This window comes from Capsicum annuum, chromosome 11, assembly GCF_002878395.1.
Source record: "Capsicum annuum cultivar UCD-10X-F1 chromosome 11, UCD10Xv1.1, whole genome shotgun sequence".
NCBI classification, from domain to species: Eukaryota; Viridiplantae; Streptophyta; class Magnoliopsida; order Solanales; family Solanaceae; genus Capsicum; species Capsicum annuum.
In genome coordinates, this window is record NC_061121.1 from 6,639,231 (window position 1) to 6,653,498 (window position 14,268).

Sequence of the window (14,268 nt, forward strand, 5' to 3'; positions counted from 1 at the left end):
TCAACCCATCTCCACTGTGTCGGTTGAACACTCCCAACTTACAAAACGATCATCTAGACACCTCCAAAATTTATGTGTCACATTAGCGTCGAGTGTCCATGGGGACGAGTTAGTTGAGACCAAGTTGAGGTGTCTACATGTGCACTCTCAAAGTTGAAGTGCTTACTTGTCAGCTGAGCCAAGTTTGAGCGTTAGTTCATATATTATGCCTTGAATTTAACAAGAATTTTCTCTAGAACAGTGTTTTGATAGATAATTAAACCTAAATCTTCCTTAAGCCCATATCTCATTCAGTCGTTCGCTACTGCATAGAGTAATTCTAGGAAAGGTATGGGATACTGCCAACAATAACGCATTTCCAGTTTCCAGGTCAATTGACAATTTTGTATATGAACAAAGAACCGCAGACTTTGAGCACGATAAAAGTTCATAATATAAGCAGACTTTGGTGTGTTGTTCATGAAATAGTAATCGGAACCTCTGATAGCGTTCACTGAAGGAAAAAGTTCAGACGTATCAGTATAGCATTTCCGATTTGAAGTACGAAGTTCAACCAACCTATTTCTTCTCAGGGTCAATGTTTGCCAATTCCTTTCCATGCTATTGCTCTTGACGTTAACTCTTGCCGATTGATTCCCCTGGCATCACATAGAGCAAGATGGTCAAGATCCTTTCTGGAAAGTTAGCGCGTATAAACCAAGAATCTGCAACACAAATCTCTGAAACAAGCATATTAGAAGGAACGTTACTTTCTCATACGCTGACGATCAAAAAGTTTAGTATGAACTAGGATCCTTCTCAAAAACATTACTCTCTTAACACCACGTTAAAAATTATTCTCCATTTGAGAAAAGAAGGCTATTTACTAGGTTCGTTCGAGCTTGATTGATATCTAATCACTTATTTCTTGAAAGGCACAGACGATAATGACATATCAAAGGCAGCTTAATGAGCACTCTGCAGAAAACAGATTCACCAATCGGAAACCTGAATTAAGTTCACCTTTTTAATCCGACAGCATAACTGGTCTGCACAAAATTCTCAATAACATCGAGATTGTTTTGCAATCTCTATCGAAAAGATGTCATAGAAAGAACCATTCCACAACAAAATAATGCAATCCCAGCAAAAAAGTTCCAGATATTCAAAGACACTCAAAGAAATCGACAAGTCACTCATTCCACAAACAAGATGGCAACTCTACTACTCCTCTATCCCAACCTTACTATTATAAATTTTCACCTTCGAATTGTTCAAACTGTACTACAGCATATTCAACCAAAGCTTATTTGAAATCATCTCGACCATACTTTAACAAGTACCTTCTATCAATAACGGTAAAACACCTCCTACAACTAGTTCAGGTTAAAAACAATTTAGGACACCGTAAGTACTTTAGAGAGTAATTTTATTGCATACTTTATGCCTACAGGCACAAATATAAATGAGAAGAAGATGACAACACAATAACTAGTGAAATGCTTCCATCGCTAATTGGTAAAAGTTAATTCCGTACTCAAAAGATCCATCAAAAAACACTCTTAGTTTGCTAATAATATTATTAATAAATATCTTTTCAAAAATATTCTATATTCACCATCCAAACATTCCAAAAGGTTATTTTCCATGACAAAAAACTTTTGTCATGCCAAGCAAACTTTAATATAAATGCACAGTTTTGAAGGTATGGATATGGTGGTAGGGGTTAAACTTAAGGATAAACAGAAACTACTTGTCAGATGGTTAGCAAATTATTTTTCTCCTTTCCAACCAAACATTGGAAAATTTACCCACTCTATAATGCATCCCTTATTCAGTCACTAAACCATCAATTATACTAGTTCACGAATAGGTAAGAACATATTTTCATTACTGCACTCACATATAGCTCACTACTCAAACGGCAAGAACATATTTGATATAAATTTAACAAAGGCATGTTGAGTCGCGCATTACATAGTTAACGCAGACTCAGAGATGGGCCTTTTTTTGCATACTAGGACATAGTAGAGAATTTAGAAAAGCTAGGCTAAATCGTTCCTCTAGTATACACAGGCAACCTTGACAACATGAGACCAAGTTGACAAAGGAGTTTCAGTACTAGAACCTCTTTTTTATTGTACTAAGTAAACTCCAATTTCTGGAACGGCAGATGTTTCTTCAATTTCTGAAATGGTAGATTTCTGATCAATTCTGTAGTCCATTACTAGATAGCAGGTTGATCACTTGCTGGTTTTTCAAAAACTGGCGCCTCAGCGTTGCTCTTTAACAATTCCGATACTCTTTTGGCAAGACTATTCTTTGCGGCAGGTGAAACTCCGTGCTTGCCAATTATGGATTCCAGCACCGCTTCTGACAGTTGTTTGTTCTCTATAACAGCATTCCCAGTGCCAGGAACTGAATCATCTTTAGAGAAGCTAATCTGGACTCGGACAAAGAATTATACAAGTAATGTCAATGAGGTTACAGATAAATACAATCCATTATTTGGTGAGTAAATATTGTCTAAAGGGTCTTAACCGGTGGTTTTTTTTTTGGTTATCGTTCAATATAGTTGATTATACATACCGTCAATGACCCAGCCGGTGATTGAGTAAAAAGGATGGAGGCACCAGGTGGGAAGTTTTCACTCTGAAAAGCACTGAGAAACTTTTCGATGGCCTCACTCTCTGCATCACCGTAGGTTCCTAATGCTTTCCAATTGGCAACACAATTTTCTGCCACCTTCTCAGAGTATTGCTTACCCGTCAAGGGCGTAATCATAGTGACTCGAAAGAATTTTTCAAAGGGACCTAGCAGAGAGGAAGGATGAAAACATTCACAAATGTTAACTTTGATGGAAAGAAATCTTTTGATTGTTTTTAGACCCTAAGTACTTAGCATCTTATTCCGAACTTCTTCATTTGTAAGAGCTTAATTCTCCTATTATATTGCTATTTCAATATGAAATTTCTCAAAATCCTCCGAGGTTAACAAATCTTCAATTTTCAAACTTTAAATTTACCTAATCATGAGCCGAGGGTCTATCGGAAACAACCTCTCTACTTCCTCGGAGGTAGTGGTATGGACTACGTACATTTTATCCTCCCCAAACCTCACTTTGTGGGAATATACTGGGTCTGTTGTTGTTGTAAATTTACCTAATCAAACAGAACAAAACGGCAACTTCACACAGGAATGGCATCTAGACATTAGATGGATACACACATGAAGTTTAGGCATAGACGACCAAGTAAAACCATTCTCAAAAGAGAAGTTGCGACCAAGTAACACTTCAACTAGGTGGCACCAGGCCAACGCCCAATTTCCCAAAGTTCCCTTTCATCAAGATACATTAGATCTGCTATGAAAATGGATCTTGGGCCTAACTCAACCTCAAAAACTAGCTCAAGAGGTGAGCAAGTCATATGAAGATACAAATCCACCCCCTTTACCCTCACTGTGGAACTCTTCATGCACACTCCCGCCTCATGCCCAGAACTGGAAATCTGAAGTGTGGGCATGCACTGATACCACGTTAAGAAAAGTGATCTTGGATGTAACTCAATTCCAAAAGTTAGCTCAAAAGGCGAGAATTGGTCAACCCATGTAAACACACCACCCATCCCATTTACCCTCGACGTGGGACTCTTCAACAAGATCAAACTTAGGTTAATTAGAAATCATAACCCGAAACTATCATTTCATATGTTCGTTACATTTTAATAATTTGTTTAATCACTAAACCAAAGATTTTTTCTTTTCTAGAGAGAGTGTGAGTGAGAATGTGCACAGAAAGGAAAATACATAATTTCTCAAACAATAAAATTATTTTTTATGTTTTAGCAAAGTTCTTTTACGTATCAACTTGAGTTATACCTATTTCTATATTTTGACAAAGTTAAATTTCATCGAGATGGATTAGATAAATTTTAAGCAAAACAAAAAATCATAACACAACTCAGTAAACTCGAAACTATTCTTTCCTATGTTTGCTATATTTCCTATTATTTGAATCCAAAATATATTTCTTTTCTTATAGAGAGAGCTAGTGTGTGAAAGTATACAGAGAGGAAAATACATCACATATCAAACGATAAAATCATTTTGAGTGTTTTTTCGCAAAGTTTTCTCCTAGGCCTACTTGGGCTACCTATGTGTAGCTCAAACTCACGGGCGGATGTAGTGTTCACCTAAGCGCAGTAACTTTGGCTCGAACCATCTATCCATGTTAAAGATTTCATTAAATAAATATGAAAAAAAAAGATTTGGAACTCAGTAATCCGATGAGTTATTTTCACATTTGCATCTTAGATATACCTGTAACAATATCCCTGAAGAATTCAACTGAATCGGTCAACTCCTTGGAGCTTTTCCCTTTCCATTTAGCAGCAAGAAATGGAACGGCACTCTCTTCCATGTACACCCCGATCGCAGTGCACTTCACAAATTTTCCTTCAATATCCACCCCTCTAATCCCTGCAACAGACATTAAATTAAAGTCATTAGAACCCCATAGATTATAAAAAAAAAAAACAACTACGCCTCAATCCTAAACACGTTGAATTCTACATTATACTGCATTTTGTTAATGATACAACTTTATTATCCTAGGTTTAATCATGGGATATCTCACCTTGATGCAAGTAGCACTCAACTGTCACTGTCAAGTTAGTTATCATGTTGTTAATTTAGCATTTCCCTTGTGCTTAAGAAGGTACTTTGCTTAATCGATCGTTAGCTATAGCATTTCCCTATGTTGCTTGGACTCTCCAAAAAGGTTGCCGACATGTGTTAGATTCTTCAAATATGCATTACTTTTGGAGCATCCAACACACACAACTCGACATTTTTGAAGAGCCCGAGCAACATAGGCAGGGGCGAAGCCACATTTGGACAAGGGGAGCACGGAAAATTATACTACTTTTACATGGAAAATTATACTATTTTTACATGGTTAAATTTATCTTTTATGTAGATATAGTAGATTTGAACCCCTCCGCTTTAGTGAAAACTTTGACTTCACCACTGAAAATAGGACTACTATTTCCATTGTGTGAGCTGGCTTAGTCACGTCAGACAGTAGTTCGAATACAGTACTTGTGATTATTTTACTTGACCATACTTCTCATTATTTTACGGCTTAGCAAAGTTCCATTGATTACTGTTCATTTGTGATCACTGTTTTGTCGAATTGGATCTGCACCATTTGGTATCAGAATCACGCATCACTCCCCATGCCCATTGCGCTTGGATGGTGACGCCGGCATGGCAATGTCCAGTGATGCGGTCAGAAAAGTGTCATTTCTTTCTGAGACTCACTAAAAAGGAAGGCGCGTCATGTAAATACAAATAAGTATAATTTCCCACTGACCCCTTAGCCCCAAGCTAGCACTGCACCTATTGTCGAGGACGACGGATGCAGAAAGTGGTTGTTTGTTGTGTTATTATTACAAGAAATAGGATTTGAGTCCCACATTAGTTAAATGAAAAACTTATATAACTGTAGGCCCTCCCACCTCAATAACTAACTTTTGGCATGTGAATCTCCTTAAATGGCATACCCTAAACAACTTATATAATCGTAGGCCCTCCCATCTCACTAACTAATTTTTGGGATGTGAATCCTCTAAAGTGGTATACTCTAGGACTATTATAACCTATGTTGCTCATACTCTTTAAAAATGTCAACGGATGCTGTCGCATTCATCAAAACTAGTGTATTTTTGGAGAATCTGACACGAATACGGCATTGAAAGTGAAGAATCTGCGCAACTTAGATTATAACCATAGGCCCTCCCATAGTAATAACTACTCCCCCGTCTCATTTTATGTATCACCATTTTTTTTTTTGGATTCGTTTCAAAAAAATATCACATTTTCTTATTTGATAATTATTTAAAGACACAGTTTTACTTTTATCCTTATTGATCTACTTATAAAGTCCCACTTAATTAAAGATAGTAAGTAGTATTATATTTTTTAATAAAAAAATAATTTACTTATTTCTTAAACTCAGTATCCAATTAAAATATATTAAGTAAAATGAAACACACGGAAGTACTAACTTTTGAAATGTGAATCTCCTAAAGTGGTATACTCTGGACTTATATAACTGTGTGCCTTCCCACCTCAATAACTAATTTTGGGAAGGGAATGCTTATCTCCTAAAAGTGGTATACCGTAGGACTCTCATTTTATATGTTGTTATTGTTTAGTCTGCTTTAAAAAAAATATTACTCCATTTGTTTTAAAAAAGATGATTTTTTTTTTTTAAGTTCGTTTAAAGAAAGAATGACTCTTCCTTTCCTTTTTTAAGAAACTTTTAAATTTTAGGGTTCGTTTGGTCATGAAATTTTTTTCTTTTTTTTTCGAAAAAAAAATTCAAAGTTAGAAATTATGGTATTTAGTCATAAAAATTCGGAAAATAATTCCAAAAAATTTTTCTTAAAGGGGAAAACAGGTTTTTGTTGTTTTCACAATTTTTCAACTCCAATTCCAACTTTCATTATTATTACATATAACCCCAATCTTTTAAATTTTTACATAAAACTCTCCTTATAACATTATTTTTTCAATATTATATATATAGCAGTTTTAAAGAATAAGATGATTATAATTTCAAACTTAATGCTATCCTAATTAATATATATCTCTTTTTCTCTCTCATCATTATTTTTATCTCTTATTTAATTGTCTCCCTTATTTAAGACATTATTTTACTGCTAATTTATATTTATATCCATAAATATATAAAGTATTATATTTATAATAGAAATATACAAAGTATGTTATATATAAAGTTTATACCATATACACACATATATAAAAATACAAAGTATAAAGAAACATACTAAGTATATTTATATATTTATGGTATACAATATAATATACCATAAATATGCAAAACATGTTTTACATAGAAATAATTTATTCATACACAGTAAAATCTTTCACGTATAAGAAAATTAAAGAAATAAATTAGCGGCACGCTAAAATTTAATAACAACTCATCATTTCCTATTTTTTAGGAACGGAAAATGAAGGAAATAAATTCCTAAAAAAATAAATTTGTTTGAAAGATAATATTTGTTACCTAAACAACAGAAAGCAGTGATCTGTTAATATAACATCCATAATTAAAATTTTTAAATATGAGAAAATAGCTATTAATATAAATATTATATATGTCGTAATTGAAATTCATTAAATATGGCCATGTATATGTAATTATTTTTATAATAGTGACTAATTCTATTTTTTTTTTTCATTAGTAGGTAAATTTTAGTTGGGTGATTTTTATAGTTTGTAAAAGTGAGAGCATAAAATCATATTTAAAAAAAGTTTTTTCAAAAGTCAAATTTTTTTTTTCAAAAAAGACATAGTCAAACACAACTCCAATTTCAACTCCAACTCCAACTCCAACTCCAACTCCAACTCCAACTCCAAAAAATTTTAGTTTTCATAGCCAAACGGCTACTTAACTTTCTGCATGACATGTTTAAGACCACAAGATTAAAGGATATTTTGATGCATTTAACATATCTCTAATTTAATACCATAAGATTCTCTTTTTTAAATGCAGGTAGTACATTTTCTTATTTGATACTTCCTCCGTCCCACGTCCCAAATTACCGTCTCAAATTTTTTAATTTGATTTCTTATTTTACTTATCTTTTTTCATTAATCAAGAAGAGACAATTTTTTTTTCATGTTTTACTCTTTGCATTAATTACTTTTTCGTCAAATTAAAATATAAATATTATTTAATAGAAACACTATGATAAACTAAGCATGTTATTAATTACTTATGTTAACCAATGTGATATCTCAATTTGAAACGGATAATTTGAGACCTATTTAATGGCATCATATCATTTTGTCTTAACTGAATCTCACTTAATAAGAAAAAATAAATAAAACGGAAACATTAAAAGAATTTTAAGAGATGCAATCTTTCAAACTTTACAAAATTGTCATTTATTTTTAAACCCCATATCCAATCAAACGGCAACACATTTTTTATATGTGAATCTCCTAAAGTGGTATACTCTAGGACTAATATAACCGTGGGCCCTTCCACCCGAATAACTAAACTTTCGAGGTCTGATTCTCTTAAAGTGGTATATGTTCGAGTCGTCAACCAATTGAATTACTAACATTTTATCACACCATAATTAAGAAAAAAAAATAACAAATCAAAAAAAATTTTATTTTATTTTTTCTTGTAAAAAATAGAAAAAAAACCTGCACCAGCAAGGAACAAGGTGGTGTTAGAACCAGGAGGTTTAACAACAGATGGTGGAAACACATTGTTATCAACCTGCACTTTAGTAATGGACGCCATTGATCAGATCTCTACCCTTTTTTTTTGTATATATATTTTTTTTATCACTAATTTTTTTTATTTTTTTTTTTTGTGATGTTATGATTTTCATGTTAGAGGAAAATGATTTATATAGAGGAAGAGATCCAGTGGTAAAATGGTAATATTGGAGTGAATTGAAGGGTGGAATTGACCAAATAAGAAAATTTTAGCGTTAGGTACAATGTGTTTGGATGGTTACCATTAATGGTTAGATATCGAAGGATCGTCACATTTTATGTAATGATCAATTTTATTCGATTGCGTTGTTATAATAATTTTTATTTTTAGATTTTTACTAATTAAGTGATATCTTGTTTTAGCCATTCTCTTATCTTTCTATAATAGTCTTATCCATACTATACTTTTATGTAGATTTATTCTTTAGATTATTGATGTATGAATTTATATAACGATGAAAATCATATAATCTATGCAAATATCGTGTTCATTAAAACAGTACAATATGATACAATACTCGTGTTTCAAAAAAATGATATATTTTTATCTGATACAGAATTTTAAAAAATAAAAAGAATTTTTGAATCTTGTGATCTTAAATTAATATTATGTCAAATATTTTTGTGATATTAAACATACCACGTGAAAGGTTTAAATTAAAGTATTACTAAAAAGAAAAAAAATATTTTTTAAAAAAAAATTAAAAAAAAAAAAAACAGGTCATTTGATTTTTAAATGAGGGTGTGTATTATAGGAAAAAGATTAAATAGAGGGGAGATAATGGTTTAATGGTAATAATGGAGTGGTTTGAAGGGTAGAATTGACCATGAAAATTTAGAGTTAGGTAGAGCTTGAGGCTCACAGTTGACAGTTATTACTCACCACAATGTGTCACTAGTCAAAAACCTCTACCTTGGCAGCTAAAGGCCTTACCCAACTTTCCTTGCTTACCACCCCACCCTCACCCCCACCCCCACGCCCACCCCCACCCCCCACCCCCCATTCCCACCCCCCACCCCACCCAACCCAAATTTAGTTATTAACTTATATAATTTTTCAATCTTTAAAAGTTAAATTATAATTTTCCCATTTCAATATACTCCATTTGTTCACTTTACTTGTTCATAATGCGTTCTTAGACTCAGAAGTAACAAATCAATTCATAAGAGTATGATTCAGCACAATTCAACCATTATATTTCCTCAGTTTGCTTTTACTTGTCACTAATTTTTTTAATTAAATTTGTATTTTTACTTGTCATTTTTGACATATAAAGAGAAGACACCTTTTTTTTTCTATTTTACCCTTAGCATTAATTATTTTTTCTCCAAAAATAATTTCAAGACACAATGTAAACAACATTTAATAGAGGTACTATGATAAAGTAATCATGCTACTCCCCCGTTTGGTTTTACTTATCACATTTTAAAATTGACACACCTATTAAGAAAAATAATTAATAACATAGTTATTTTACCGTAGTACCCCTGTTAAATGATGTTTACATTGTGTATCTTGAAATTAATTTGAAAAAAAAAAATTAATGTTAAGGATAAAATTAAAAAAAAAAAAAAAGTTGTCTACTCTTGATATGTAAAAGATGACAAGTAAAAGTAAAAATTCAATTAAGAAATTTGTAATAAGTAAAAGCGAACACGGAAAAAGTAATTTAGTTCATTTTGATCTATTAAATTTCAATTCCTTTTAAAATTGAGTTGATATGTAATCTGATCCACAAGAAATTCATTGTTTATCCCAAAAATGAAAAAGAATTTTTTCTTTTTACTCGCATTTTAAAAGTAGTGAAGGAGCACTAATTAAAGAATTAATTCACATCCTAATTAATACATACCCCTTTTTCTTTCATTGTTATTTTCTCTGCTATTTAAGGTAGTAATTAACATTCCTAATTAATACTATGCATACATATCCCTTTTTTATATGGATACATTTCACTTGTAAAATCACTTCACATGTCCCTTTTTGAGCATGAACAAGGCAAAAGAAAGGTTGTTATGTTTGGAAAGTGATTAGTGAGGAGAAGTACTCCCTCCGTTCACTTTATCTGTTATTAATCTTTAAATTATATTTTTTATTTTTACTTATCATTTTTGGCATATAATTTTTTTTTTCTATTTTACTCTTAACATTAATATTTTTTCTTCAAATTAATTTCAAGACATAATGTAAGCATCATTTAATAAGAGTATTGTGATAAAATAGTTATGTTATTAATTATTTTTCTTAATGAGTGTGTCAAAGCATAATTTTAAAGAAAAATTCAGCTAATTAAGAAACTTCACACGCTCCGTTTGACTTTTGAGTGTGTTACACTTACCATGCTATGTCAGTAAAAAAATGTGATAAGTAAAAGCAAATGGAGTAATTTGAACCATTTGATTTTACAAGTGACAAGTGTCCTATAACAACAAGTGTATTGGAGGACCAAATGGATTGTGGTGCAGTGAATGGATTGTCTACCAGAGGTCGAGGGTTTGACCCTGGGTATAGAGAAAACTCTGTTGGGAGCTGCAACGTGCGATTCAGATTAATCGGGGCTCTAATACGAGCACCGGACATTGGATGGGAAACCAAAAAAAAGTGTGTTGGAGGGATTAGTCGGGGTTCCAATGCAGGCACCGTACCTTATATAAGAAAATCAAGGAACACACGGAATTGGCTCAAAATAGTCCAAACACACTTCAAAAATAGTCCACTAATTCAAAGAATCGAGGACCCTTTTGAAGACCACTCTCGGATTCAAGAATGAAATACAAGAAGGACAATATAACTAGGTGTTTGACACCTTTTGCAGCCAATAACAAACTAAGTTAACAACACAAGATGAAACAACAATGAGAACAACAACAACAACAACAAAAACGGCTTCACAATACAAGATACAAAACGGTTACAAGATTACAAAAGAAAAATGATAGATAGATAGACCACATGAAGGTATAATGTTAAGAACCCAAGAATGGTAACTCTTGGACCCTTAACACTACACACAACAATAAACCTATCTCTTACAAAGACACAAGATCGGAATTCACCTCCCAAGCATCAATGTTTCCAAGCAAATGCAAACACAAGTGATTCTACACTTGTCTAAGCCCTAATTTCGGTTTTGGGTGCCTCAAGGAAAGAGAACTTGTGTTTCTTTGTCTTGTAAGACTTACAATTTCATTCATAAACTAAGTAAATAAAACCCTACATGTTCCTTATATATTACAAAACAAATATAAGTTAATGACCAAAAAGGCCTTTCAAGAATAGGCTGCCCCTTTAGTGTATATAGTGGGCTATTTTGGTGTGTATTTGGGCCTTTAATTACACTTCTCTTGCACATACACTTGGTTGCTTTCAATGCACACCCACATAAGTCTATTTTCGTGATTATTCTCGTATCATCCTCTCCATCTTGAGAAGAATTTGCCCACAAATTCACGGCTTCACTTCGTTTAATTGGCCACTTCAAAAACAAGCACTCAAAATAGTCCGCAAAACATGTAGAACTCGAGAGCTCAATATGAACAAGTCTCGGCCAACATCTTCATTTTGAACCTTGGCTTCCTCTCCATCTTGAGACTTGGCTTCAATATTATCCGACTCAAGTCTCCTTCCATCATATAAGCATCATCGTAGACTCCATATACTTCATGTCTCTTTCTTCCATACTCCTTTATATGGACATATCGGTTTTGTGGAAGTGGAGTTTTGGTTGAGGAGGCTATTTTAGTAATGTGGAGCTTCGATTGTAGAGTTTGGATGGGAGGAAATAGGCCTCCAAGTCCTTCTTGTGGGACTTGATCAACTTGCGGGAGAAGTGATCTACCTTATTCTCGATTTTGAGGGTAATTAGTAACTTGGCTCATGGCATTTTGTGGTGAACTTGGAGGGTTGACTTTGGTAGCCAAAGTATCGGGGGCAATGGTGATAGAAGGGTTTTGGTCCTGACTACTTGAGGAAACATGGAGTCGAGGAGTAGAAGCACGAGAGTTCCTTCGACTCTCCATTCGATCCAACCTCTCATTCATAGTAGACATCTCTCCTCGGATTGAAGACATAGTCGTGAGCATACTTTCCATTCCTTGGTTGATAGTTTCAAGTCTTTCCAAGATAGCACCAAGAGCATTGTTGTCCATTGTAGCCAAGAAGTTACCTACAAAACAATAAACAAGTTAGTTGTTCAAAGAATGGTCCTCCACTCTCTCTTTAATCCTTTATCCCTCGGATTTTCTCACTTTTGATCTCACAATTGCTGTAAGTTTGCTTGTAATCTGTGAGACGTTGAGAGGTGAACCGAGTGTGTACAATGACTCAAAAGAATAAAAACACACAAAGGAACGTAAACACGAAAAAAATGGTTTCAAAACCAACTCATAATCTAGTAAATTGTCACTAGTTGGTATGTTAGTATTGGAATCAACAAACGAAACTAATGAGACAACAAAATGTAACTAAAAGATCACAATTTGAGCTTAAATTTTTCGTGTGAATAGTAACTTGGGTGATGTGGCAGCACACCATTGGTCACGGCCCCATAATTAGTTACTAGTTGAAGTTTACAAACTTTAGTTACTATGTAATGAAAACAATTGGTTTTGGAGGGAAAGTATATGTCTTGAATCTCCTTTAAGTCTAATCTTCAAAAGGCAAGACTTGACTTTGTACAATTCTCACAAAACAAGGTCCCTTGAAATAAGGAAAAGTGGTTGAAAAGTAGATGTCAAGTTAAGTGATGGCTCAAGTCTTCTCACAAACAACTTTATAACTTGTAGGTTCACCTTTTTGAATATATATTACACTTTTAGTTGTCTTAAGTTGTAAGATGAGATGAAGAACAAGATGAACACCACAACAATCCTTCAAGAACAACAACAATATTCACGAATTCAAGACCCAACCGGACACAAGTCATAAATTCTCGCCCTAGGTCCTTGTTCACAATACAACTTTAATAAATTCAAGCTCAAATATAGATCTAGACACCTTTTAGTGTTAGTGAATCACGAAACTAACACAAGAAACAACAATACACACCAAAGGACTACTAGATCTAGACGCTACAAGCAACCTCGGCCAAGATGAACAACAAGAACATTACTTTCAGGGCCAAGAACAACAAGAACACCAAATTTGTTTTTTTTTGTTTTTTTTTTTTATTTTCTTAGCAAGAAAGCCCAAGATTGGTATTGTAAGAACAACATCAAAGATGACTTTGATACCAAATAATACAAGAAAACCAAGGAACACACGGAAATGGCTTAAAGCAGTCCAAACACACTTCAAAAACAGTCCACTAATTCAAAGAATCGAGGACCCTTTTGAAGACCACTCTCGGATTCAAGAATGAAATACAAGAAGGACAATATAACTAGGTGTTTGACACCTTTTGCAGCCAATAACAAACTAAGTTAACAACACAAGATGAAACAACAATGAGAACAATAACAACAACAACAAAAACGGCTTTACAATACAAGATACAAAATGGATACAAGATTACAAAAGAAAAAGGATAGATAGATAAACCACATGAAGGTATAATGTTAAGAACCCAAGAATGGTAACTCTTGGACCCTTAACACTACACACAACAATAAACCTATCTTTTACAAAGACACAAGATCGGAATTCACCTCCCAAGCATCAATGTTTTCAAGCAAATGCAAACATAAGTGATTCTACACTTGTTCTAAGCCCTAATTTCGGTTTTGGGTGCCTCAAGGAAAGAGGACTTGTGTTTCTTTGTCTTGTAAGACTTACAATTTCATTCATAAACTAAGTAAATAAAACCCTACATGTTCCTTATATATTACAAAACAAATAAAAGTTAATGACCAAAAAGGCCTTTCAAGAATAGGCTGCCCCTTTAGTGTATATAGTGGGCTATTTTGGTGTGTATTTGGGCCTTTAATTACATTTCTCTTGCACATACACTTGGTTGCTTTCAATAC

The 14,268-nt window shown here is 33.4% G+C and overlaps 1 protein-coding gene across 3 annotated transcripts; it reads right to left on the bottom strand.

The window, feature by feature from the left end:
- Positions 1 to 183: 183 nt before the first annotated feature.
- LOC107852750 (chalcone--flavanone isomerase) lies at positions 184 to 9,015 on the bottom strand. 3 transcript variants are annotated; one of them, XR_007047096.1, is made up of 5 exons: positions 8,227 to 9,015; positions 4,300 to 4,458; positions 2,569 to 2,792; positions 2,108 to 2,422; positions 184 to 638 (listed from the first exon to the last, which is right to left on the bottom strand). XR_007047096.1 is itself a non-coding variant. In XM_047399431.1 (4 exons), the coding sequence occupies exons 1-4, from the start codon at positions 8,324 to 8,326 to the stop codon at positions 2,207 to 2,209; spliced, it is 693 nt and encodes a 230-aa protein (XP_047255387.1). In that variant the 5' UTR covers positions 8,327 to 9,015; the 3' UTR covers positions 1,850 to 2,206. The 3 variants fall into 3 exon arrangements, 2 of the variants coding, with proteins under 2 accessions (XP_047255387.1, XP_047255386.1); XM_047399431.1 differs by lacking the exon at positions 184 to 638 and having other exon boundaries at positions 1,850 to 2,422; positions 8,233 to 9,015; XM_047399430.1 differs by lacking the exon at positions 184 to 638 and having other exon boundaries at positions 1,850 to 2,422.
- Positions 9,016 to 14,268: the final 5,253 nt, after the last annotated feature.

Excerpts from the sequence above, each read along its gene's own strand:
- LOC107852750 (XM_047399430.1), bottom strand. The coding sequence starts at position 8,326 with ATGGCGTCCATTACTAAAGTGCAGGTTGATAACAATGTGTTTCCACCA. Across the intron at positions 2,793-4,299 it reads CTTCAGGGATATTGTTACAG|GTCCCTTTGAAAAATTCTTT; the intron begins GTATATCTAAGA and ends CCTCTCTGCTAG. Across the intron at positions 2,423-2,568 it reads CACCGGCTGGGTCATTGACG|ATTAGCTTCTCTAAAGATGA; the intron begins GTATGTATAATC and ends GTCCGAGTCCAG.